Source organism: Cricetulus griseus, chromosome 2 (assembly GCF_003668045.3).
Source record: "Cricetulus griseus strain 17A/GY chromosome 2, alternate assembly CriGri-PICRH-1.0, whole genome shotgun sequence".
NCBI classification, from domain to species: domain Eukaryota; kingdom Metazoa; phylum Chordata; class Mammalia; order Rodentia; family Cricetidae; genus Cricetulus; species Cricetulus griseus.
This window is the reverse complement of record NC_048595.1, coordinates 378,018,972-378,045,751: the sequence shown is the minus strand read 5'-3', so window position 1 is coordinate 378,045,751 and position 26,780 is coordinate 378,018,972. Positions and strand designations below refer to the sequence as shown.

Below are 26,780 nucleotides of genomic sequence, written 5' to 3'. Positions count from 1 at the left end.
AATTTTTACATCATGTGTATTTTATCACATTAAAAAAACAAAAAACAGTCCTTAGTACTGAAGGTCAGAATCACTGGCATCAGAGTAGAAACATTCAACTCCCAATTAAGTAGGAGGCTTCAATTAGGATCTTTCTGGATCCACTGCTAATTTGTAGATGACTAAGACTGCTAAAACAGAGCAGACAACACGAAAGTACCAAGATGCTGAGCAGCACAGTGCAATTTTTTTAGTGACTAAAGTAAGGAAAGTCAAGCCCTTAGGGAAAGAGAGCCTATGAAGAACTGCTTCAACCAATGTCTCTAAGAGAAACCAACTGCTCCATGCTACAGAAGAAAAGTCAGGGTACTGAAACTCACAGCTTCCAGCCAAGGGGTGAAGACGTCCTGAAAGTCTCATTAGACAGTATGGGGGATCTGAAGCCCAGGAAAATATTGGCTAGGAAGCATTTCACAGGTGAGCAGGGGTTTCAGGGTGAAATTAGACATAGGGTGTGTGTTCCTTATTCTCCGAGCCCCCCCTCTCTCTCCTCCTCTCTCTCTCTCTCTCTCTCTCTCTCTCTCTCTCTCTCTCTCTCTCTCTGTGTGTGTGTGTGTGTGTGTGTGTGTAAAAGAGAAAGCAAGAGTGAAAAGAATCATCTGCCAAGAAAGTTGTTGAGGTGCAAAGATCATGGCTATAGATGAAATACCAGGGCCCTATGCAAAAGCAATAGTGGAGTGCTTGTCTAGCATTCACAGGGCTCTGAGCTCCATCCCCAGGACTGTAAGGTAAGTAATAAAATGATAATCCAAAAGGAAACTTGGTTGTTATAGGGAAAGGGGGATATATGGAAGGCACAGCTTGGCACAGGATGTGAGGACAGCATTTAGTTATGGCAGTGCTAAAAACTGGGCTGGCTTTCATTTTACTGGAAGAAGGACTCTGGGCCTTGGGGTGAATCAGGTAAAATCAAGACCCATCACCACTGGAAAGCCAGTATTATCTTCCTTTGGTTTCTTTTCTACATTTTCACAACAATTTACATCCATAGGACTTCTTTGTTTTCAAATGCAAAAGCATAAGGAATTTTAAAAGCAGGCCTCAGAAACTTAAATTATAACATGGAACCCAAAACTTAACTACCTCCATGTTACCAATTATATTTTACCCACAGTGACACTTCTATAATTCAAGATTTCAAGGTCATGGGATAGGAAGATGAAGGAAAACAAGGGAAGTAGTTACTAATTTTTAAGAAAATACTGCCAGGCAGTGGTGGTACATGTCTTTAATCCCAGCATTCGGGAAGCAGAGGCAAGTGGATCTCTGAGTTCGAGGCCAGCCTGCTCTACAGAGCGAATTCCAGGATAGGCTCCAAAGCAATACAGAGAAACCCTGTGTTGAAAAACCAAAACAAAACAAAAAACAAAAAAAACCCTTTTCCCTTGACTTAGAATCTCAGTGACTCCAGCCAGCTGCCTCATTCCTTACATGTGCACATTCTCAGTTCTGCCTTCTAGGAACAAATAAGCAAGTCAGAGCATTTCTGAAGCACTACCTTCATTTGTTTCTTTCCTCCTTGTCCCCAGCTGGCTGAGTTGTGGGAGGAAGTGCTTCCCTGAGAGCCGGCGGTGTTCCAGACTCCTCCATCATCCTCTTCTTCCCAGCTAGGATGGCGAGTTCCTGTGACCGGTCCGTCACTCTCCCCCCAGCCGTCTTGCATAGATTTGGTATCTTTAAGGAAAGAGTCTATCAGTTCTTTGCAGTAAGTACATGTAACAAAACTAGAGACGCTCCTTCCAAATGCAGCATTTTAATATCTTTGCAGTTCTGTCTATTCTAGCTACATGGTAAGGCAAATGAATTATACTTAAAGAGAGTAGACAACAGACCATACAATCAAGCTCTTTTGACTGCTTCTATGGTTCTTCTCTGAACCAAGTAGATAGCAAATTTTCTTTTTAAAAGATTGGTTTATTTATTTATTATTTATATAGTGTTCTGCCTGCATGTCAGAAGAGAGCACCAAATCTTATTACAGATGGTTTGTGAGCCACCATGTGGTTGCTGGGAATTGAACTCAGACCTCTGGAAGAAAGACCTTTGAGCCATCTCTCCAGCCCCGCAGATAGCAATTTCAAAACTAAAAAGAACTCATCACTATTATAAGAAATTTCAGAACTGGGTGGTGGTGTATACTTGCAATCCTACCACTTGGGAAGCTGAGGCAGGAGGAGTTTGAGGCCTCCATGGACTACCTCAGATACTATCCCAAACAATCCCACACTGTCCCACACTATCAGCAAAAAGTATGTATGTGTGGGAGAGTGAATATACATTTCACATTTCATTGAGAAGAAACTGATTTCTCTTAATGAGCATGGCTGCTGAAGTGAAGTCTTTGTTTGTTTGTTTGTTTTTTTAAATAATTTAACTTTATTTTATGTGCATTGGTGTGAAGGCATCCCCTGGAACTGGAGTTTTAGACAGGTGTGAGCTGCCATGTAGGTGGTGGGAATTGAACCCAGGTCCTCTGGAAGAGCAGCCAGTGCTCTTAACTGCTGAGCCATCTCTCCAGCCCCGTGAAGTCTTTGTTTTATACTACCAAATAGGTATAGCCAAAAAAACCAGCTGTCTACCTTGTTTGGGATGAGGTTAAAATAAGAATGGGAATAAAAAAACACAAGGCCATGGAAAGTTGAAGCTTATTAGGTCCATAGACATATTTGAAATGCATCAGCTAAGGAGAATACTAGATGTGGCTTCAGTGAGAAAGGAGAAAATATAGAAGACAGAATGGGGGAAGAAAAGAAAGATGGGACAGCTGGGGGTGGATACTGGACAGTCTGTTCTACTAACATACCCTTTAAACAAATATTGTTAATATGAAGCTTGTAAGTAAACATTCATTTTCCTTCAAAACTATTGTACAGAACTGGAGTGGGGAGCTGGGAAATGGCTCTTCTCTGTACTATTTCCAGTGACAGCTGCTATCCTTGAGACCAGGCCTGTGAGAGCCAAATGAGTTCCCACTTGCAAAGCACAGGGCTTGCTCTTCGAACTGTAGCACTCCACGCTATAGCAGGTATAAGTAAATGCCACGACTCTCCCACAGAGTTCATCCTAGCCACACAAAGGGACTTTCTGCAGAAAAGCAATAGGCAGGACTGTTACTCAAAGTATTAACAGACAGATGGTACAAGGGATTACAATTTTATATAACCTGCATTATATGTATATTCTATAAGCATAGGATTTATATCACCTACTGTACTGACAAGCAATAGGAATTTAAAACCAAGTATATATATCATACTGATCTCTTTATAAAAATGAGTTGGGAGAGATGGCACTGATCGCTATTTCAGATGACCCAAGTTCAGTTCCCAGCACCCACATGGCAGCTCACACCTGTCTCCAGTCCCAGGGAGTCCAATGCCTCTGAGGGTACTGTATGTATGTGGTGCACAGACATCCAAGCAGGGAAAATACCTGTGCACATAAAACAAGTAATAATAAAAGTTAAAAGAAATGTGTAGCTAAGTGATGATTACTTTCTTTCAGAGAAGAGCTGAACTTTTAACAAACGTTTCCCATAAAAAAGGGACTGGCAGGCAAGGCATGGTGACACCATACCTTTAATCCCAACACCTGGGAGCTCTGAGTTCCAGGCCAGGCTGAACTACATATCGAGACCTTGACCCAAAAACCAAAAATTTAAGGTGGGGGGGCAGTAAGACAGCCTTGTAGTTAAAGGTGCTTCCCTGGAATCTGTTGTTTAAAAAAAAAAAAAAAAAAAGGAGAATCAACTCCAAAAAAATGTCCTCTGACTTCCAACTAACCTCCTCTCTTTCTTCACATTCCTCCCTCCTGCCTCCTTTCTCAAGAGTGGGTCTGAGGCTACAAGCTCAGGGCTATGCATTTGCCTAGCACTGGGCCCTGAATACTCAACAGAAAAGCATTTGGTTTTGTTGAGGGTTTCTCTGTGTATCCCTGGCTGTCCCGGAACTCACTCTGTAGACAAGGCCGACTTCTGCTCAGTTCTGGGATTAGAGATATGAGCCACTACATGTCTGACTGAGCATCTGATTTTAATCACAGGACTTAATATCAAATGTAAGGCATTTTTGGCTGTGGAAGATCACATTGCCAGTTATCAGCTAAATGATTTATTCCTTCCTCTTAGCATTAGACATTCAAATCACCCAGAGAAAGGACACAAGCTACAACTACAAATGACCTTGACTAACAAAACACATTTACAAAGCACAGGAGGGAAATGATGGATTTGTGGTGGAAAGGTGACTCTGAAGCTGAGAAAGACGGGTGAAAATTCTACAGTCCTGCTGAACAATCTGTGTGAGGCCTCTTTAGCAATCTGGATCTATTTCAAGTCAACTAGATCCTATTTCCCAGGATAAACAACTGACTTCACCATGGAAATCATGAGAACAAGGTGTTCAGAAAACTCCAGAAGTCTATGAAGTGGAGGAGTGGATGAAGACTTTTAAAATATAACAAAGCCCCATAGGCATGGTTGTGAATTCTGGATTAAATCTAACATATTCCTCACAAAGTCCTGAATATCATGGGATACAAGTAATTCTTTTTCTTATCTAAAGTTTTGAGAATTCCATAAAATAATTAATTAATTAATTTGGTCTCTCTGTGTAACAGTCCTGGCTGTCCTGGAACTCACTTTGTAGACCAGGCTGGTCTCAAACTCACAGAGATAAGCCTGCCACTGCTCCCAAGTTCTGGGGTTAAAGGTGTGTGCCACCACCGTCTGGCCTAACCAAAAACTCTTAAATCTTAAGTCTGCTTAAGCAGGAAAGAGAGATGTAACATGTTCAAGAAAGTTAGTGAAGTAGAAATGTGCGCCTGATACTATATTCTCAATTCAATCAAGTAATAGTTTGTGCATTAGCGACTACAAATGGCCAGTTACATCAAATGTAGCTTATTCTTCATTTAAGAACTTCAAAGACATCTTTGTCAGACAAAAACAAACAAACAAAAAATCCCACAAAACCAAAAAAAGCAAAAACCAACCAACCAAACAACCCCCAACACACCTAAAATCTTATGTGAGTAGATGACTGAGAAATCATGTCTTAATTATATGAAAAAAAAAAAAGGAGAAATAAAGTAGTTTCAATGAACACATTTACATTTTTGGGTAAAAATGCACAATATTCAAATTACAGTTCTGGATAGATACTAAATCTAGTTTGTTTCTTTTTCCTTTCATTTATTGTTTGTGGGTCATGTGCAAGGATGTTGTCAAAGAACAACTTACTCAAGTTGGTCTCTTCTACAATGTGGGTTTAGGGAACAAACTCAGTAACATGTGAGGACAAGTGCTTGAGGAGCCTGCATTTGTTTTTATTTTGTTATATTCTATTTTATTTTGTTTTTTCAGACAGGGTCTCACCATGAGCCCTGGCTGTTTTGGATTTCACTACATACACCAGGCTGGCCTTGAACTCACAGAAACCAACCTGTGGGCTTCAGCATTCCTAGTGCTTGGCCATTCATTTGTTTTTAAATCAGCAATATAAATAACTTAGGTCACGGTAAACACCTGAACACATGCCAGCAATATTCAGTACCATTTGCTGCTGTTTGATGTTTCAGGTTATGAATTGCATTGACTTAACACTTTAAATAAAACAGCCCTCACCAAAACACCTTATTTTCTAATTAACAAGGAATTCCTCAAATTATAAACCAAATCCACTTACTGGGTTTCATGGCATTGGGAGCGCTGGCAGGTGTGTTTCCCCAGCCTGTGGTCGATGCTCCAGAATCATCCATTTCACCCCACCCAGGACTGCTTTCATTTGGCTCACCCCAGGCTGAAGTTCCATTATCTGGAGCAGGTGGTGTGCTTTTGCTCCAGACTGGGAAAAAAAAGAAAGAAAGAAAGAAAGAAAAGCATGTCTCTAAGGATCCATTGAACATTTAACATCCAGTGGAATTAAAGGGGAAAGACACAATTATACTATCTTGGCAGAAACAAATTCAACCTTCATGGAGGGCATCTGGCAAGGTGACTTTTCAAAGGTCTAATGTACATGACTTCTGAAATTCCACTGCCAGGAAATTTTACTTTAGATATATGTAGTAAAGTGATGAAATTATATGTACAAAAATTGAAGCATTTTAAATATTAGAAGATAGGTTACATCAAGTGTGGGTAAAGTGCAACTTAAGTATCTACCAGAGGGATAAATATTGGGCCCATAAAATGAACATTATATATGAAACAATTAAGAGAAAGAACTATTGTGTGCTACAAAAAGCTTAAACATAGGACATAAATAAGGGATACTGCCTGCCTACCCAGGGAAAGGTCCTGGGATCCAGTCTCAGAATTCCTGTCTTTACCCCAAAAAGTCCACAAAAAAAAAGCAAGATGAACACTAAAGAAATATAACCCCCCCATAAAAATAAATAAATAAATAAAGCTTAGGTATATTTGTAATAGATAAGAGCAAGATTTATGAATGAAACAAATTCTAAGAGATTATGGTGAGAAACCCAAGAGGCTAAGATTCTCTCATTTATTGTATTTCGCTTTTCTGTGCAGTTTGAAGAGTTTTATTTCAAAGCATTAGCAAGTGTGATTCTAGATAAGAAGTTAAAGAGTAGTCTCTATTTCTGTCCTCATTTTTTTTTTAGTTTTTTTTTTTTAAAGGAGCTAGTTAAAAACAGTCACTTTGCATGATAATTAGTGTTCCTAATTACATTTACTTAAAAACTAGATTCACTTTGAATACTGGGAAACTTCACATTATGATTAATTTTAACTAAAACCATAAAACAACCCTGAAAGGTGCATTTTCTAAATTGGTGAGTTTTTTTTTTTTTTTAAATAGATCTTTATTTATTTATTATATATACAGTGTTCTGTCTGCATGTATGTCTGCACACCAGAAGAGGGCACCAGATCTTGTCATAGATGGTTGTGAGCCACCATGTGGTTGCTGGGAATTGAACTCAGGTCCTTTGGAAGAGCAGCCAGTGCTCTTAACCTCTGAGCCATCTCTCCAGCCCCGATTGGTGAGTTTTTACAGGGACATTCGAGCCAACCTGAGAATAGAATTAAGAGCTGTTGGAACAGTTTAATATCTGACTGTCCTAAGATCATCTTTTAAGTATATTCCTTTCTACAGCCAACCATTCAGTCACTGGATGGAACTGGGAATACAGAATGCTTACTCAGCATACACAAGTCTCTGTGTTTGAGCACCAAAACACAGAGAGCATCAATAAATTTGGAGACCCCCCAACTGTCCAACTGTCCAGACACCAGCTGTGATACAGCATTGTGATGGCTTCTGAAAAAACACCAGAGTGTTCTCCTTTGCTGGGGGAAAAGCACAGAGGGTGGGTTCACAGGTAGAGCCAGGAGGGAAAGAAAGTAGATCTCTTTCTTCTTTAGTTCTTAAACTAGTAGTAGTTTGTTTGGCAAGAATAAGCTGTATGGTGGTTGCTTTTTTAAAATTATACAGACCAATACAATTGCAAAAAAATAATTCTGGGAACCTAGCCAGGTGCAAGACTTTAATTTCAGCACTTGGGAGGCAGATGCAGGGAGATCTGCCAGCTTGGTCTATAGAGTTAGTTCCAAATCAGCCAAGCTACACAGAGAAACCCTGTCTTGGACAAACCATTAATAATAATAATTACTCTAGGGACCAAGAGTATTGTCATCTTTTCCTTGTAACAAGAATGACCACTGTAATGTACTAGAGCAGATGCCATCTCTAGTGCTCTATGGAAAGAGGTTATCAGAGCAACAAAGCTAGAACTGGAGGAACTATCCTCAGATAGGATTTCTTTTCTTTCTTTTTAAAGATTTATTTTTACTTACTACATAGTAAGTAAATGTTCTGCATACAATGTTCTGCCTACACGTATGCGAGAAGAGGCCACCAGATCTCATAACGGATGGTTGTGAGCCACCATATAGTTGCTGGGAATTGAACTCAGGACCTCTGGAAGAACAGTCAGTGCTCTTAACCTCTGAGCCATCTCTCCAGCCCAGGATTTCTTTTACTAAAGCCTATGAAAAAAGAGTGGGTGGGTGCCTACCTGATGCTGATTTTCCGGCCATTGGGGTAGGCAGGTTTGGTTCTCGAGGCGGTGGGCCCCCTTGGGAATTTTTATCCCATAGATTCACATTCTTGTAGTTATAACTGTTAGGGTCTCCCCAAGCTGAAGTGCCATCATCGATGTCCATTTTTCTACTAATTGACTGTGGGGATGGCTCCTCCCAACCACTGGGTTCATCATCCTTAGGGGTTGTAGGCTGGGGCCCACTGCTCCAGTTGGAATTAGAAGGTCGAACATTGCCTGGAGGTGGAGGGGGTGGGCCTCCCCATGAACCAGAAGCCTCGGGCTGTGGTGGTGGTGGTGGCTGTTGCTGCTGTTGGTGTTGTTTATTCCAGGAATTGGGCTGTCTGCCTGTCTCATTCCATGCAGGAGATCTTTTGCAATCTTCCCACCCACCTTTTGAAGCTAGGTTTGCATTCCCACCATTACCCCAAGTTCCAATTTCATTCTGCCCTCCTTCACCCCACCCAGACACAGGCTTATTTGCAGAACTTTCCCAATTGTTATTTTTTACTTGCTCAACCTCCTCACCCCAACCATTCTTCCCAGAAGTCCATCCTTGGTTGGGCTGGCGCCCACCTCCCCACCCCTGATCCTTGCAGGAACTCTCATTCCAAGAGGAAGGTGTCTTTTCATCTGCTCGTCCTCCCCAGTTAGAAGAGTTGTTGTTCTTATAGTCATTCCAGCCTCCTGTGCTCTTGGGGTCCTTCCACTCTGTCGAGGCTGAGAGCTCCCCCCATCCAGACTTCATTTGATTGCTTTGGCTAGGTGCATCTCCCCAGCCCCCTGAGTTCTTGGTCTGTGTGGCAGCGCTCTCCCACCCCTCAGTTCCTTTGTCAGATTTCCCCTCAGGCCTTGGCACCTCTTCAATATCCCACACTGTGTCCTGCTTAATTTGAGTTTGGCCCCAGCCAGTGTTTGAGAGCACCCTGGGGTCCAAATCAGTTCGGCTCAAAAGAGTCTGCAAGACAGCCTGGCAATCAGGATGTGTGGGCCTGTATGACCGACGGCCAGAATTATGACTGTCACTACTTCCTGCTTTGTGGTTGCTTCCAGTGCTTTGACCTCCAACTTCACTTCCTGCGGAGCTGGAAGACCTTCCCCAACAGGGAGCCTGGGCATTGCCTTGGTTTTCAGGGAGGGGGTGGCCCTTTTGATTGTCCCATGCTCCAGTGCTAGAATTTGGTTGGTTTGGACCACTCCATTCTCCAATTTTCAACTCATCAGACCCAGTCGGCTGTTTCCATTCTCCCTGAGAGACCCCAGATGTCATTTTGTTCCCTTCACCCCATTTGTTGTCATTAGAATCCTGAGGGCCAAAGTTCCAGGACCCACCCGTAGACCTGTTATTGTTGTCCCAAGAGTCATTTTTTGACCCAGTTGATTTTGGAACAGGAGCTCCTTTCCAGGAGTCTTCTCTGTCTTTTCCATTGTTCCCATTATTTCCAGAATTGCTTTGTCCAGAGACTGTGTCAGTTCCAGAAGGCCCCCGAGCTGCACCCCAAGACCCAACACTCCCAGTCTTTCGATCTCCAGTGCTTTGTGAAGGGGCATCAGTGCTCCTGGAGGTGTTCCCCAAGCCCATCCCAAAGGGTATTCCCTTATTTTCCATGGGGTTTGGTGAACTTAAGTTCAAGGAGTTAGTGTTTCCATTTTTTGGTCCATCAGTGTTATGAATTTGAGCCTGTTCTCTGCCAGAGACAACAAAATTAACACCCGCATTTTCCATTTTTGACTGCTGTTCCCTGGATGCCTGACCTACTGTGCTTACTTGTGCACCGGAATTACTATTCTCTGTTTCCAACACCCCTTTCCTAGAAGTTCCTTCTTGGACCAATGCTGGCCAGGCAGATGGGTTGCTATTTGGGTTAAAGTTGCTGAAGCCAGAGCCAGGTCCAATTCTATCTTGACCACTCACATTCCTCCAATTTCCTAGTCCACTGCTGCTGTCTGAAGTAGAGTTGGAAGATTGAACAGATTTAGCCTTAGGGTCAGACTTCCAGACCCCAAGATTACATTCGTTCCCGGAATTTGCAGACTGGCACTGGCTCCCTTTTCCTTTGTTGCTAGTGGTGCTTCCTGGCAGAGTGCTCTTCTCAGAGCCAGGGTTCGAGGCACTGTTGTTATCGGTGGTGTTTTCGGAAGAAGATTCAGTGTCTTTGCTGGCAATGCAAGGCCACTCTTCCATGTCAGACCCGTCTACAATCACCTTGTCCCAGATGTGAATTGGGTTGGGGGAGGCGCCGTTGTTGGAGGAGGCTCCCGGGCCCCAAGTGGAATTTGCATAATTTGAAGCAGCAGCACCTCCAAGGGTTGACTCTGGAAAAGAGATCATCTGTTAGCCATAGCTGCACATACATTGTCATCTATACCTGGAGTTCTGACTGCCCCAGCGGATCTACCTGGTCCATCTTCCTGTGGGAATTTTTTTTTTTTTTTTTTTTTTTTAGAGACAGGGTTTCTCTGTGGCTTTGGAGGCTGTCCTGAAACTAGCTCTTGTAGACCAGGCTGGTCTCGAACTCACAGAGATCCACCTGCCTCTGCCTCCCGAGTGCTGGGATTAAAGGCGTGCACCACCAACGCCCGGCTTCCTGTGGGATTTTAACTCAGTGCCTAGGGTCACTTCTCTCTCTCTCTCTCTCTCTCTCTCTCTCTCTCTCTCTCTCTGTGTGTGTGTGTGTGTATGTATGTATGTGTGTGTTCGAGTGGGCATAATATGTGAGCATGCCATGGTACCAATTTGGAGATCAGAGGACAATTAGCTGGGGTTGGTTTTCTCCTTATACCATGGGGGTCCTAGGGACTGAACTCAGGTCATCGGGTCATTATATGCTGAGTTATGAGAACATGCTGGAGTTTCCTTTGTCATTGGCTACTGTTGTATGTACTAAGTCCATACCAGCTTTCTTTCTTTTTTGTTTTTCGGGACAGGGTTTCTTTGTGTAACAGCCCTAACTGTTCTGAAACTAGCTCTGTAGACTAGGCTGGCCTGGAATTTACAGAGGTAGGAGCTACTGCCTCCCGAGTGCTGGGATTAAAGACTTGTGCCATCACTGCCTGGCTCCAGACCAGCTTTCAAAGTTACCTACTTGCCACTCCTGCTGACACAGAAGGACCTTCTTGTATCCTGAGAAAATGCAATAGACTTTAAACGTGCTACATTTCTTCAAGCTAGTCTAACACTTGTGGCTAGAGTGGTTTTCCTAAAATACCCTTTTGGTTCTATCATTGTTCTGAGAGTTTTCAAGAATTCCTTAATACACAGAAAAGCAAAACCCCTAGGTTGGCTTTACCAAGATGTTCTAATGCCAACCAGTCTTCCCGGTGCATCCTATACAATTTTCCACAAAGATGCCTACAGTCCATAAACACACCTTTTGACCCTTGGCACCACTCTAGGCTTGGATCTACTGTTTTTTCCTCCCAAATCCAATGAGATTTATTCATCTTTATGGACATATTTCAAGTGTCACTTCATCTATGGATCCACTTCTGGGCTTGTCACCTGAAAAATCATTTTTCTCCAACAAGATCCATTCTCCTCAGTATGGTAACCCTCTGTTCACATCCTTCCTTTCTCACACTGATCTTTTCATTAGAGCCTATCTTGCTAACATGTGAATTCCACACAATGGCCTGCCTGTGCATTCTGCTCTATAAGCCTCTGCTGAATGACTGTCCCCGAGTTAGCTGCCAAAATACAGGAGTATGGATCATATTGGTACAAACTCCTAAAGAGATTAATCTGATAAATCAGTACGGTTCAGTACATATTTCAGTAGAATGTACCATTCTTAGTGGTGGTGGTGGTGGGCTAATAATGTTTTTAGTGATTTTTTTTCTAAACTAATTTCTCCATTAACCAAGCAGTTTTCAGTTAATATGAGTTAAAAATAACATTACATAAAATAGGGGGCTGGAGAGATGGCTCAGAGGTTAAGAGCACGGGCTACTTTTCCGGAATTCATGAGTTCAATTCCCAGCAACCATATAGTAACTCACAACCATCCATAATGAGATCTGGTGCTCTCTTCTGATCTGTAGGCAAATATGCACGTAGAACAATGTTACATAGCAAATAAAATCTTAATATATATATTAATTAGCCGGGTGGTGGTGGTACATGTCTTTGATCCCAGGACTCAGGAGGCAGAAGCAGGTGGATCTCTGAGTTTGAGACTGGGTTGGTCTACAAAGCAAATTTCAGGACAGCCAGTGCTAGAGAAACCCTGTCAATATATACATATGAGAAAGCACAGAGTCTTAACACCTTGAGACTGGATGCTTAATGATATTCAAAGTCTATTTTTTTCTTCAAAATGTATTTGTAGAATTATCTTTATTTATTTATTTGTATGTGTGCTATGACACACATATGGAGGTGAGAAGCCAACTTTTGGAAATCAGTTCTTTCTACTACATGGATGGAGCCTGAAGATGGAACTCAGGCCACTGAGCTTGGTGGCAACCACTTTACCTGCTGAGCTCTCTCTGTCTAGTTCAAGATTTAAAATTTAATATAATATAAAAAGGCACATTAATTTTTTTAAAGGGAATGGAAACTCTTTGCTATTTATTTATGTAACTCATTAAAAACTCTTGGTGGCACACACTTTCATGAAGCTGAGACAGGAGGATTGTGAGTCTGACACCAACCTGGGCTATATCAAGAGATCCTGTTTCAAAAGACAGAAAGAACTCTCATGTTTATATTACAGTGCCTTAACAAAGCTCAAAATCCAGGGTTCTGCTGGGCAGTGGTGGCACACGCCTCCCAGCACTTGGGAGGTAGAGGCAGGCGGATCTCTGTGAGTTCAAGGTCAGCCTGCTCTACAGAGTGAATTCCAGGACAAGGCTCTAAAGCTACAGAGAAACCCTGTCTCAAAAAACCAAACCAAACAAACAAACCAACAAATAAATAAATAAAAATCCAGGGCTATAAAACTAAACACTGATTTAAAAGAAGAAGAAGAAGAAGAAAAAAACCCAGTTAAAAAACTACTGAATGGTATTATCTGGTGTTCTCTCCAGATTCTATACAACTATGTGATCATTCTGGAAACTTAAGATTCTAGAAGATTTAGAAAAATCCCTATGTAAGTCTCACTTCCTGAACACAGCTGATGAACCACAGAACCTAGGAGGTAAAGGATGCTATTATTAGCGTTTCATGTCAAGACACCATAACACAGCTTCAGAGAACTGCTTGTGCATACTTTATGCTGGGATCCTCTCCCATCTTCTGCACAGTACTCTCTATATTAGCAATGATTTTAGTGGAATTGCTGTCAGGAAATAAACAAGGAAAATGTTCTCTCTCCCTTTGAAGCTGGCCCCTAGAGTCTTACCTGGTGCAGTCCCACTTTCGTTCTGCAGCAGCGTTCCTGTCACTTGTGCGTTGCTGTTTGGGTTTGCTCCAGGTGCTGTGCAGGGAGGAGGCCCTGCCCCACCCCCGAGGAGCATGCAGGACGGCGGAGGGGGCTGCCCACGTTTTAGTAACACTTTGTGGTCCTGCTGGCAACGGAATCGCGGTGGCACCTCCCGAGGCATGTAGCGGGCGGCGCTTGGCGGTTGTCCGTTCGGCACTGCCACCCTTTTGGCATTGTTGCCACCATTGACTGGTGGCGATGGAGAGCTGCCAATTGGGCTGGCGGCCGTTGGTTGGCTTAAACTTGGTTTCGTCACTTCGGGCACTGAAAGACAGGAGTTAGGAAAGTCTTTGAAATTAAGTATATTTTTCTAAAGTCTGTTTTTAAGAAAGCTCACATGAGACCATTCTAGTAAGACAAATCTTTTGTTCTGTTCTCAAGGGACAGCCTTACAAATTCCTGCCAGGATATTCACTTTATTAAGGTAGGAGTGGTGGCAGCAGATGACAGTAACAAAGAATCAAAAATAGCACATTCGGTCAATTAAGTGGGGAATGAAATAATCACCACTTTCACCAAATCCTGGAAGGTAGAAATGGTTGTGTTCAAATCCTTAGTAGCCCAAGGGACCTTCTTATCCTCCAATTTCTTTCTTCTTTCTTTCTTTCTTTCTTTTTTTTTTTTTTTCCCAGACAGGGTTTCTCTGTACTGTTTTGGAGCCTTTCCTGGAACTCACACTGTAGACCAGGCTGGTCTTGAACTCACAGAGATCCGCCTGCCTCTGTCTCCCGAGTGCTGGGATTAAATGTGTGCCACCAATGCCAGGCGATATCCTCCAATTTCTTAAGGAAAAAAAATTATTATTTACATTTACTTATTCTGTGTGTACACATGCTATGGTAAGCACATGGAAGCCAAAGGACAATTTGAGGGAGGTGGGTCTTTTGATCATGTGGGTCCCGGAGCTGGAACTCAGGTTGTCAGGCTTGTTAGCAACGCTCTAAGTTAACTTATAGACAACCACTCCATGTCTTTGAAGACCTCTGTGAACTGTTCTGAAGCCAAGTAGAGAATGCTTTCTCCATGTTCCTGCAACACAGTGAATTACATGAGAAATCTCTACTTATAGACCTCTCTCTCACTGGCCGTAAGTCCCTCAAGAACAGAAACCATCTTTCATTTTCCTCCCTGTAAGACAGATACAGAGTTGGCACCTACAGAGGACTACAGACCTAGAGAATTACAAAATTCCACTTGACTTTGGTTCCTACAGCCACCTGGATGCAAAGGCTTATCAGGGACAGTTTACATAACAGAAACATTAGAAATCTTTTAGCTTTTATTTTAGAAAATCCATTTTAGCATTTTCATTGCTATAAAATGTCAAACAGCATAGAAATGCGCACAGTAACCATGAAATTACTACACCCTGCTGGACCTACTGGCTCCTACCTACCTCAACCCTGCTTACAGAGGTTCCTAGCGCTGCACCTTCTGTCTTTATCCTGACAAAAGACCACAACTCTACATTTCTTTTATAAAATCAGTACTTATTCTTGAACAAGAGTTTTAAATACTTTCCTGAAAAAAAGATCATCCACTTCTGCAAGAAAATCTACCCAGTTGGCAGTACTACAGAAATAATCTGAGGCCCAACCCCTGCCAGCCGGCTCTGGTAGCAGTATTGCTTTGACTGCTGAATTGATGCTGGGCCAGCATGTTGCCGTTTAGTCGGCTCCTTTATGAGGAGAGAGATACATCATCAGAAAACAGGGGCCCAGACTAGCCACCCCTGAACATTACTGAATACTGTGAGTGACAGGAGAAAAGAATAGTTGGCTGAAGTAAGTTCCAGGAAACTCATATGCCTATTCCTAGCCAATTATAATATAGTACTGGCGTCCCAGTAAAAAGGAGGTGGCTGTAACGTGATGAGCAGAGTAAAAACGTAAGCCAGCCATCTAATGTTAACACAGTGCCCACTGCATAACCTACAGCAGGTGATGGGCAGATAACTGATAAATGAAGTATTTGTTTCTGGAAGGTTAGGGGAATTCTTCCCAGCTAGTTTGTGAGACTGCCATTCTACAAATGGGTTAGGACCTCTACTCTACCAAACCCTGGTGAGTGCTATACATTGTACAAAAATCTTTGTACAACTCCCATGTGGCATTTTCTCCCAATCATATCAAAGACAGGACATATGTGATAATGAGAACACAGCTCCACTACTTTTCCTCTGGCATGGTGCTATCTCTGGAGCCCAGTTGCTGAAATTCCAGGTCTTATTTTGAAAAGCAAACTGTGCTGGAGGGCATGGCCAGATCCTCCTTCCCCTTCCTCTCCTCTCTCCCCCTCTGTGTCTTTCTCTTTTCCAAGACAGGGTTTCTTTGTATAACAGCCCTGGCTGTCCTGGAACTAGCTCTATAGACCAGTCTGGCCTCGAACTCAGAGACCTGCCTACCTCTGTATCCTAAATGCTGGGATTAAAGACGATCGCCACCACTGCCTGGCTAATTATTTTCTTTATTATACTTCTTTATGAACTTTAAACAAATGAGGGACAGCAAGATGGCTTAGTGGGTAGGGGTGCTTGTAACCAAGCTTAAAATACCTGGAACTCACATGCTAGAATGATTGAGATGACTCCTACAAGTTGTCCTGTGACCACACATGCACATACAATAAATAAATTCAGTCTGCAACATTTTAAAGTCAAGCAAAACCCTTGACATCTACTGGAGGAACTGTTAGGCAGGAGCAGAAACATTTTTACTGATTCCCCAAGTTCAAAGCTAAGACATCAGAATAGTGTACCTCGAGAGTGTCAGGTATCAGAGAGTACCAAGTCTGAATGTGTTGCCTGTCAGGCCTCTCTTCTCAATAGCAATGATTTGTAGGCTGAAGCATAAATAGTTCAAAAATGAGCTACTCTAGTCACTGAACCAAATAGGTGTAGGGGTTCAAAAGCCTCAAGGTCTTAGTTTCTTTGCCAGAGAAAGCCTAATTATGCTTTAGGGCTGATGTGGCTGCCTGCCTAGCTCAACTCTGGTTCAATTCTACCAAAACAACAACCAAACCAAAGTCTATGCTTCAAATAAATATAGTCTCTGTCTCACAGGAAATAAAACACTGTAGAATACTGTGTCCAATTTTTCTAATTTCTACTCGTATACTTTAAAAACTACATACTCTATTGACTGAATTGTTCCCCTTCCTATTCTCTTAACTTACACATTTTTTTCTTTTTTGCAGTTTCAGCTTCTACTTGTCCTCATTCTGAAAGCATCAGCAAGGTGCCATTTTCCCATGAGTTCTTTAAGAAACGTTTGTACATGGCAAGCTTCTGAACTGTATATTTGCACAACAGACCCAACAAGTACACAGAACCAATACAAGCTAGCATCACTTTATCTTAATGAGACCAAAAACATACATAAATTTCATCTGGAAATGTTTGTAAAAGGGATAGGGATGTAGTTCTGTGGTGAGCAAGAGATTTTAGATTCAATCCCCAATAAAACAAAAACAAAATTAAAACTAAACAAACAAAAACAGAGGTATAGAAAATATACTATTTTTGGTTAACCATTTAAAATCTCAAAGGCAGACCTACTCGTGGGTGACTAACCCACACCACAATTCTCAGTGACCTCCACCACTGTCTCTACTTCTTCACTTTCCACTCACACACACTGGCTTCTGTACTCAACATCTTCCTCCTCCAGTCACCAGTGTCTTCACTGCCAGTCTAGAGGGCACTGGTCACTTGTCGCCATGCCTGCAGCTCCTGACTACCGGTTCTTTTGAATTTACTCTGGATAGCTCTTCAATTCTTCCTCATTTTCCTTTGGGGTCCTCCATACTGTGGAGCAAGGGTCAAACAGTAGATATTTAGCCTTCATTGGGCATAAGGCTTTAGCTTCAGCAACTCAAGTGTGTAATAGAAGAGTGAAAGTAGGCATAAACTGTGGCTTTAGTAAGACTTTATTCAGGGGTGGTGAGCCAGGAATTTTATATTCTCATGGACGCTGTTCTTTGAAACAACTGAATAATATAAAGAACTCATTTTGTATACAGGCAGTATAAAAATAAGCAGCAGGTCAGATTTAGCTTGTAGCAGCCCTTGCTTTTGAACATCCTTTTAATTATAATTCCAAAAGGGCAGCTAGTTTGGCCATTAACTATATGTGCATACACAGACATACACTCACTCACTTTGGAATTTTGAAACAAGCTTTATTCTGCCTCAGTCTCTCAAGTCTGGGTGGGATAACAGGTACAAGTCACCACACGGAGCACATAAGTTTACATCTTTAAGTTGTTTTTTCTTTTGAATCACATATATTTGTCTGTGTGTGTGGACTGAGGACACTTGCAGTAGTTAGTTGTTTCCATCTACCCATACAAACAGGTGGGGTTCCCTACTTCTTACACTGAGCTGTTTGAGAACACACTCTTCTGCAGAAGCTTTAATTATCACTGTGTAATTGTTTCCTAAACCATTATCTCAAACTTAGGTCTCTTTTATCCTCTCTGCTCCCCTCCAACTTGGTCCCAGCCCTAAGCTCCATTATCTCATAGAACAGTGAAGTCATCACCAAACTTGCGCTCCAGCCTAGAGGTGTTTAAGATTCAGTCTGTCCTCACCCAACACACACATCATTCCCTAGGAACCCAAAGCTCAACTCTACTTCCTTCCTCTTTTTTTTTTTTTCCCTTTGGTTTTTGAGACAGGGTTTCTCTGTGACTTTGGAGGCTGTCCTGGAACTTGCTCTTGTAGACCACTCTGGTCTACAAGAACTCACAGAGATCTGCTTGCCTCTGCCTCCCGAGTGCTGGGATTAAAGGCGTGCACCACCAACGCCCAGCTATCACCACTGTTTTATCCAGGCACTGTCCATCATTGTTTCTTCCCACATGAGAATTTGACGCTCATTTATTCAAACGTATGTTTTCTAACAGCTCATATTCACTCAGAGAGAGGCAATTCCCTCCCTACCTCCCTATTTGTTTGTTTATTTGTGTGTGTATAGTTATGTATGAGAGAAAATGCAGGTGTGTACATGCTACAAAACGTGAACAGGTCAGAGGACGATTTCTGAGAGTTTGTTTTCTTCTTCCACCACCAACCTAGAGATTGAACCCTGATCATCAGGCTTGAATGACAAACACTTTCACCCAATGATTCATTTCACTGGCCCTAGTTCCATTTCTAACCAAATGCTCCCACCTATTAGAACACACAAGTGCCTCTACAACCTGGGGGCCTTGTAGCTAGTATATCTGAACCACTACCATATTACTCACTATACTATGCTTCCTGAAAAAAACTCAGAAGCCAGTGTAGTAAATGACACACAACCAAGATATGACCATGGGAAATGCTTCCCTTAAGATATGTGCCACTGGGGTAGGGGGGCAAGGTTATGATTTAGTGCTCTGAACCACAGTCTCTAAAAAACTGACCCATTGATCTGGAAGCTTGCACCCACTTCTTTGACTCATACTTGGTATGTCTAGGGTCAAAATAAGCCTCACTGGAAAAAACAAAACAAACCCCAGATATTTACTGTGGACATGTTCCATTCTAGCCACCAGAGCCCCACCTGAGGGTCCCCAGTTAGGAAGACATGAGAGTGAAACAACCCCACATATTTAAAACTGCCTGAAGTGATAAATTTCTTGGCCAACCTGACCCAAAATATGCATAGTCCATGGAGACTTCCCTTTCCATACTGACATCTACAGACCTGCAATTCCCAGTCTGGATACTTTGTAGCAGCTAAAGGTCATGCTAGTTTTTAGAAACCTGTCATTTCATTCCATACTGATAGTTCTCATTAAGGCAATCATCATCCTATAGCACCCTTTAACAAGGCTAAATTGTTATGGCCAAATTCTGCCATTATGTAGTTCATGTAATTGGGCTTTTAACCCTAGCCTTACCCTTTTCCCTGTTAAATTTCACCTAGTTAAATCTGACCTAGTGCCTGATTATAGGGACTGTTTTGCTCCTGTCTAATATCTACAAAAGAGAATCTAAATTTTTGCCCAAGTGCTTTTTCTTCTTTTTAGCTGAGTAGGCACAGCTAGCCCATGTCCTCAGAGAACTAACTGAAGTCCTTGTCCTACTCTCCTCTCTGGGATTCTTACTGTACTATTTTTAATAGTGGAAGATAAAGGAAGAACAAAAAAACCAATCCACTGTTTTTCTGAAATACAGAAAAATCTTACTTCAGTCCTTGTACAACCCAAGACATGGCACCAACACAGTCTTTTCTTTTTCTCTGCTGGGGAAAGAGTAGATTCAGAGTTAAGGGCAGATCGCTTAAGAAGGTGAATGTCAGTCGGGGGAGGAACAGGACCCAGAAATGTCAGCTCAGGGAAAAGAACAAGGTAGAAAGTGCCCAACAAAGACTTGACCAAGAAATGGAACAAACCTAGCAAGGCTGGTGAGTCTGACACTCCTCAAATAGAAATAGAAACGTATACACGCATGTACATATGTATGCGCTTTTTAAAACTTCCCGCCTTTTCCCTGGTTCCAACAATTAAATCCTTAGAGACCCAAGCTAGGCCTCATCTCCCTCCCTTTAGGATAATGTGACTTGATTTTCTCATTGAGGGAGTAGGAAGACTAAGGAGACAGGGAAGTATGTTTCATCTACAGTAGGTATGAAAAAGACCCAAGGAGAGGGAAGTACGTAGGAAGGAAAGTTTGACTTTTAAAACTTTGGCAGAAGAGAAAACTCTGTGTGCGTGTGCTCGAACTCGTGAAAACCTGGTATCGTTATTACCATCTGGAGAAAAACTGCCTAGTGAGCTTTGTTTTCTATAAACTAGAAGCAGGCTTAAGTGGCCAGGCTTAGGAACCCAAGTTCTACCATATTCCTTATGTTTTACCAACACAGAGCCTGGCTGGTCAAGAAACACCAATGCCCACTGTAAAAGTCCTTTAATAGGCCACTAGCATGTGCCTATAATCGTAGCACTTCGGAGGCAGAGGCAGGAGGATCATTTTAAGGTCAAGGCCAGCTTGTCCAACACCATGAGGTCCAGATTAGCTATAGCTATATAGTGAATCCACCCCCCCCCCCCCCGCCAAGTCTGATAAATATTTGTTTCCAAAGTCCATTCACAAAGTATACTTCTAAATAGACTTAGGGAAAAAATGCATATTATTTGATGGATTTTTCTAGAAGAAAGCCTACTTGTAGGTTGGGAACTGGCTGAACTAGACAAGGAGGAGAACATTATCCTCCTAACCAATTAAGATAATTATAACAACAGTTTCTCACAATTTACTTTCTAAATCACTACAAAGTCCCAGGACAGTCTTTGATAAACCTTTGATTCGAAATATAATACATTAATATGTACTTATTTGAGAATTTATTTTTCATAATTAGGTTTCCTAAGAAAGCTATCCTTACATAAAACACCCATGAAGATGGACCACCTTTACTGGCCTTCTATCACAGAATGGCATGCTTTGGCCTGTTAGTCACAAAATCAACCAAATCAAACCAAATCACCCAAACCACCTCCTCATTAAAGGGACTCTCATCAAATCCAAGTCTCCATTACCCTTATCTGACTTTTTCTTTTAAGCCAAGGCAATGGTTTTCATGTTCTGAGGTTTCATGGACACTTCAAAGTACATCTACAAGGGTTCCAGCCTAGATACACAACATCTGGCAGCAGCCTGAGTGCATGTATTTTGATGACTATTTGAACTATTCTAATGCACACCCAATGGAGAACCACATGTTTAAGTGCTCAAAAGTAAGCATTATTTCAAGGAATTTTCCCTCCCATTCTTAAGGCTTGCTAATCCAGTGACCATCATTAAAAACAAAACACAAACTACATAATTAGAACTAGGGAAGCAGAAAAAAAAAAAAACCCACAGAAAAGGACAGTATTAGATTGAGAATGACCTAAGGGCCACTTGCTTCTGTTTGCAACACATCAGTTTTTTAAAGCAAAGTTAACTTACTCAAAATTTGGTATAAAAAAAAAAAAAAAAAAAAAACCAAACCAAACCACAGTCCAGGCCCCAGTTCAGAAGGCTGTGAACATTTTAGATTTGACATTCCAGTTTCAGACTTGATGCATTCCATGTACCAAGATGGGTAAGTGCACTCTGCAATTCCCACCTGAAACTAGGAGCTGGTAGTTTGTCACTGTTCTACTAAAAATTCTGAAAGAGTTCAGTTCAAAATCATGATTCACACAGTTTTAAAACAAAATATTTACCCTTTTGCTTTCTAAAAATGTAAGGCCAACTAGAAAGACAATGCTGAGTGCTTTTAGTTTGTCATTACTGCTCTCTTCAGTGGCCACAAACAACCCACCTTAATTACTGTGCACCCACTCTCTGCTGAGTGCACTGCAGGCTGAGTCAACAGCAGAGTGAAATCTAAACACAAAAAGAGGATAAAAATCTTACCTTTGGTTTTTTGTTCCGTGACCTGCAAAACAAATAACAGATTTGCTTTTAAATTCAGTACTGTATTATAAGAGCATTTTAATTCTATTAACTCAAGCAATTCAAGTTGTCAGGATACACAGTGCCCAGGCTTAGCTGAAATCCAAAACAACTGAGTCAATTTGGACATCTTTCTAGAAGTTATGTCCATATGTCTAGCTGTACTCACACAACTAAGATTAGGAGGAAATCTAAATTTAAAACAAACACACCAGAACAAAGCAAAACAAAAAACAAAAAACAAAAACCCCGTAACTTAAAAAAAAAAAAATCTACCTGCTAAATGATATAGTCCCTGTATTGGGAATAGACATTCTGATTGCTCTAATTTCAGAAAATCAAACAGCTATGGCCAGAAACTAAACTCAACATTAACACAAAAAGACTCCCTCCTGAGTATGAACTCAAATACTTTTGAGCTCAACCTTAAAAAGCAGGAGGGGCTCATCCTGAAAGCAACAATCGTGGTTGTAAAGGAAGATTTGAAAACCAAGTCTGGGATTGGAGAGATGGCTCAGTGGATAAGAGCATTGGCTGCTGTGGAATTGGACCTGGGTGGGTTCAATTCCCAGCACTCACATGGAAGTTCACAACTGTCTAAAACTCCAGTTCCAGGGGATCTGATACCTTCACACCAATGCACATAAAATAAAGTTAAATAAATAATAATATAAAAAGAAAACCAAGTCTATGTGATCTCAATTACCCATTTATCTAGTGAGATAGTCACCCCTCTCCCACCCCCGGCAGGGTTTTGGTAAAGGGTTACATCAGACAGCCATGCCAATGTTCAGTTGATACCTGCTGCTATCATAAAAGTTATAAAGCAGAATATAAGACTGAATTGTGCAAATTTTGAACAAAATTTTATGAATGCTTTGTTAAAAGTACTTCAAGTAATAAGTAAGACTCTATGAAAAAGCCTAAAATGATGAGTTGCTAAATACATAATGGGCTTGGGGATGTGTATGTGGAAATCTTTAGAAGACAGATGGAAACTACTTCTGATATTGCTACAGGGTAGTGTGTGTGTGTGTGTGTGTGGGGGGCAATGACACAGGGACACTCATCATATACTCCTTATAATATAAAAGCAAAACCACAAGAGGTCCACAAAAGAAAAGAATCCCAAAGCAAGTAAGCAGGATTCCTAGCCATGGATCTGTTACATTGTTAAGACAACATCTGACCCGCTTTTACAAACTGTCAATCTGCTAAAGCACTTTTACACTGACCATCAAACATTGTAGGAAGAGTTATTAAAAATTAATGCTATGCCCCCAAGGCTCAGGAACCACAGAGCAAGAGGGAGCAGAAAGACAATAAGAGCTAGAAGGACCAAAACAGTTCTGGACCTGACAGAATCACGGCACTTACGAATTCACAGCAGTTAGAAAACACTTGCACAAAACCAACCCAGTTAATAATCCAGCACCAAGAGGGGAGGGGTCTTAGAAGCCACACTTCTAGCTGAGGACCTACTGACAATTGATGGCTTCTGAGGCAGGGTAAACTTTCTTTAAGGGTGAGGCCCTTACTAAGCATAGTAGTAGATGGCCCCACACCCTTGACTATATGAGTAGTACAAATTACAATCAGTGGGCTATAAAAAAATGAAGAAGACAGGATATTGGGAGTTGGCAGTGGGGTGGATCCGAGGAGTGGGGGGAGGAATGGGAGGAGCAAATATAGTCAAAATATATATTGTATATATGTATGAAATTCACAAAACAATAAAAGATGAAACAAAAATATGGTGAGAAACAAATTCATATTAAAAAGTGCATTTTTGTGAGTGCCAGTATAGGCTCCAAAGCTACACAGAGAAACCCTGTCTCGAAAAAAAACAAAAAGGGTGCATTTTTATGTAGGCCCTGTTTTATATACTTCCAATATATTATCCAAAATGTAATTAAATGAAAGCTACCATGGTTTTTAAAAGTCATGTGTGGCTGGTAATCATTCTGGATCACTACCATCTATGAAAACATGGTCATCTGTGGAGTGCATGTCCTGTAGCTAAGCAGCCTTCAAAACAGATCCTAGCACACTTAGACTGAGTCTGACCTAAACAATCTATTCTTAGGACTCCCTAGAGTGCTTTTTACATTGTTGCATTAAAGGACAGGCTAACCGTACTATACTACACTCTGGAAAAGTACCTTCAAACAAACCTGCTCCCCACTACTAATTGCTCAGGCTCCATTCTAGTGAAAAGCCCTCGTACATTTTTCTATAGTCCCCAATTATTCAAGAATGAATGGGTTTGGTCCACATACCAATTCATGACTACAATTTAGGCTTTACTCCATTGTAACTATTTCTTGGAATGCTACTTTGAAGATCAGTTGTGTAAGAGTCAATACTTTTCCCAGTTGTAAGCAACAAATCTAAATCATGTTTGAATGTCTTATAATGCTGGTGCTGTTACAACAGCCAATTCTCAGATGGACATTTAGAATCCAAGTCCTGCCAACATTACACAATGCTCCTTTTGCAGCATCAGCCTAATGAATGAATGGAGTCCTTCTTTACACCTCTCTCATGAATGGGAATTTAATATGGTTTACTCAGGAATGGTTCTGGAAAGAGTAAGCTGCCACTGAATACAGTGAAAAGGGGTTCATGTTTAATTTCTGTTTGGAAGAAATTTAATTTTAGCCCTAAATGAAAGTCAATGTTTTAATAAAGTTACACTGGCATCATTCATTTTTTTTCTCCCTCCAGTGCTGAGGACTGAACTCAAAACACACTTTACTAAGTAGACATTCAGCCCACCACCATCCATTCAAATTTTTAAACTTTCAAACAAACTAATGTCTTGGGCAGCATTATCAGGTATTCAAGTAAGGCAGTCACTAATTATGGATGCCCGGCAAATATGAAGACAGACCTAAATGCCCAACTCACCTTCTGGGTGGCTTCTTTTTTCTTTTTATCCTCTTTCTTCCTTTTCTTGTCTTCCATTAACTGTTCTTCCCTTTCTTGCTCCTTCTCTCTGTAAAAGAAGTAACACACTGTAAAGGTTATATACACACATCTACATTCCACTTCTGTAGCAAAGATCACAGTACTAATAACTTACTTAAACCAAAAGAACATATAAAACTCATGCCTGTTGGGTATTCCCATGTCATGGCTTGCCATCCCTTTCATAAAACATCCATTACATTAAGCTTGGTTTCAAAGAGGCCTACAAGCATTTCTATAGTATCTGTATATAGACACATTCAAGAGAATTATTAATGTACTTTTACTTAGTAGTGGGTTTGCTTTGAATATAATACATAGATGGCTTCTAATAGACTGGGTTTCTTCCTCCATCACTCTAGCTTTTTTTTAAAATTTAATTTAATTTTAGGGGTATGGGTGTTTTGTCTGTACTATAGGTGTGCTGGTGCCTGAGGAGGCCAGAAGAGGGCATCGGATCTCAGGAACAGGAGTTAAAGAAGGCTGTGAACCACCAACTGAGTGCTAGGAATTGATCTGGAAGAAGAGCAAATACTCTGAGCCATTCTTCTAGCCCCTCCACCTCTTTTTTTTTTTTTTTTTTTTTTTGAGATGGAACCTAGAGCTTGCTGTTTTTAGTAGACTGAGTGGCTGGTAAACCCTAGGAATCTACTGGCCTCTGAACTGTAACCCTCTGTCCTAGAGCTGGGATTACAGGTATGCACCACTTGCCAGTTTTTTTGTTTTTTGTTTTTCCTAAAACAAAAGCATAAATTAAAAGGGTGGTGGCAGCAGCAGCAGCACATACACGCCTTTAATCCCAGCACTCGGGAGGCGGATCACTGTGAGTTCCAGGCCAGCCTGGTCTATAGAGTGAATTCCAGGACACCTAGGGCTGCACAGAGAAACCCTGTCTCGACACTCCCCCATCCCCACCAAAGGAGTTCAGATCTGATCTCACTATATGTGTTTTTAAGGAAGGTATGTGGGTTCATAGCTGTATCTTTTTCCTACAAACACAAATCAAGTCAATCTGTTCCACTCAGCAGAAAAACAAACAAAAACAAACAACAAAACAAAACAAAACCAACCCCCCCCAAAACACCAATGCATATTAATAGACCTCCAGTTGAGGAATTGTGCTACATCTTAAAATTATACAATTTACATTGCAAATCCAAAGTACCTTTGAAATATAACATTTATTGGTCTTTCCTGAGCCATCCGCCATAGTGGGTGGACGAAAGGCCCAAGCTAGGGGTTAGCTCGTTAAACAACTGCATTAAAGCCTCGTGCTATTTGCATAAAAAGAAAGAAAGAAAGAAAGAAAGAAAGAAAGAAAGAAAGAAATATAACATTTATTCTAATGCCCAACAGCTTTCATTCTATGTATCTACTGAGAAAAAAGGCCAACTAACCAAGAATATAACCTCAACTACAGAGTTCCCACTGGGCAACAAGCCCCTCACCAACTGAACCTTGGTGAGGAAAGCAGTCAGAGACATAGCTGTGGGAAGTCCCCACAGCAGGGAACAGACACAGCCTATGGCAGTTAGGATTTTAAGTAATAACATATTAGCTCATGGCTTCACAGACATCATCTAGACTATGACCAAGATAAAAAGATTAAAGAAACAAGGAACTAATAAAGTTGCAAGTGGCAAACCCACAAAAATGGTTCCAGAGGGAGTAGAGTCTAGGGAAGAAAGTGGATCTAGTCAAAAACATTCAACTACACAAAGCAAACAGGGCAAGAACTAAAGTGGGCACTCATGAATAGACCATCAGTATTTTCCCCATAGAAAACAAGAATTTCCTACACCAGACATGGCAGTGGGTAATTCCAGCATGTGGGATACACTCTGGGA

At 41.4% G+C, this 26,780-nt stretch overlaps 1 protein-coding gene across 4 annotated transcripts in view; it reads right to left on the bottom strand.

The window, feature by feature from the left end:
- Positions 1–24,946, bottom strand: part of Tnrc6b (trinucleotide repeat containing adaptor 6B) — a 61,798-nt gene extending 36,852 nt beyond the window's left edge. For 2 of the 4 annotated variants that reach the window (XM_027404048.2, XM_027404051.2), the window contains exons 1-6: positions 24,874–24,946; positions 21,925–21,946; positions 13,449–13,793; positions 8,080–10,419; positions 5,724–5,882; positions 1,538–1,713 (exon numbers count right to left, since the gene is read on the bottom strand). In XM_027404048.2, coding sequence (XP_027259849.1) covers positions 1,538–1,713; positions 5,724–5,882; positions 8,080–10,419; positions 13,449–13,793; positions 21,925–21,946; positions 24,874–24,930 — 3,099 coding nt within the window. In that variant the 5' untranslated portion in view covers positions 24,931–24,946. Of the gene's footprint in view, positions 1–1,537; positions 1,714–5,723; positions 5,883–8,079; positions 10,420–13,448; positions 13,794–14,337; positions 14,673–17,159; positions 17,335–21,924; positions 21,947–24,873 lie in introns of those variants that run through there. The other 2 variants (XM_027404049.2, XM_035440776.1) reach the window with 2 other exon arrangements.
- Positions 24,947–26,780: the final 1,834 nt, after the last annotated feature.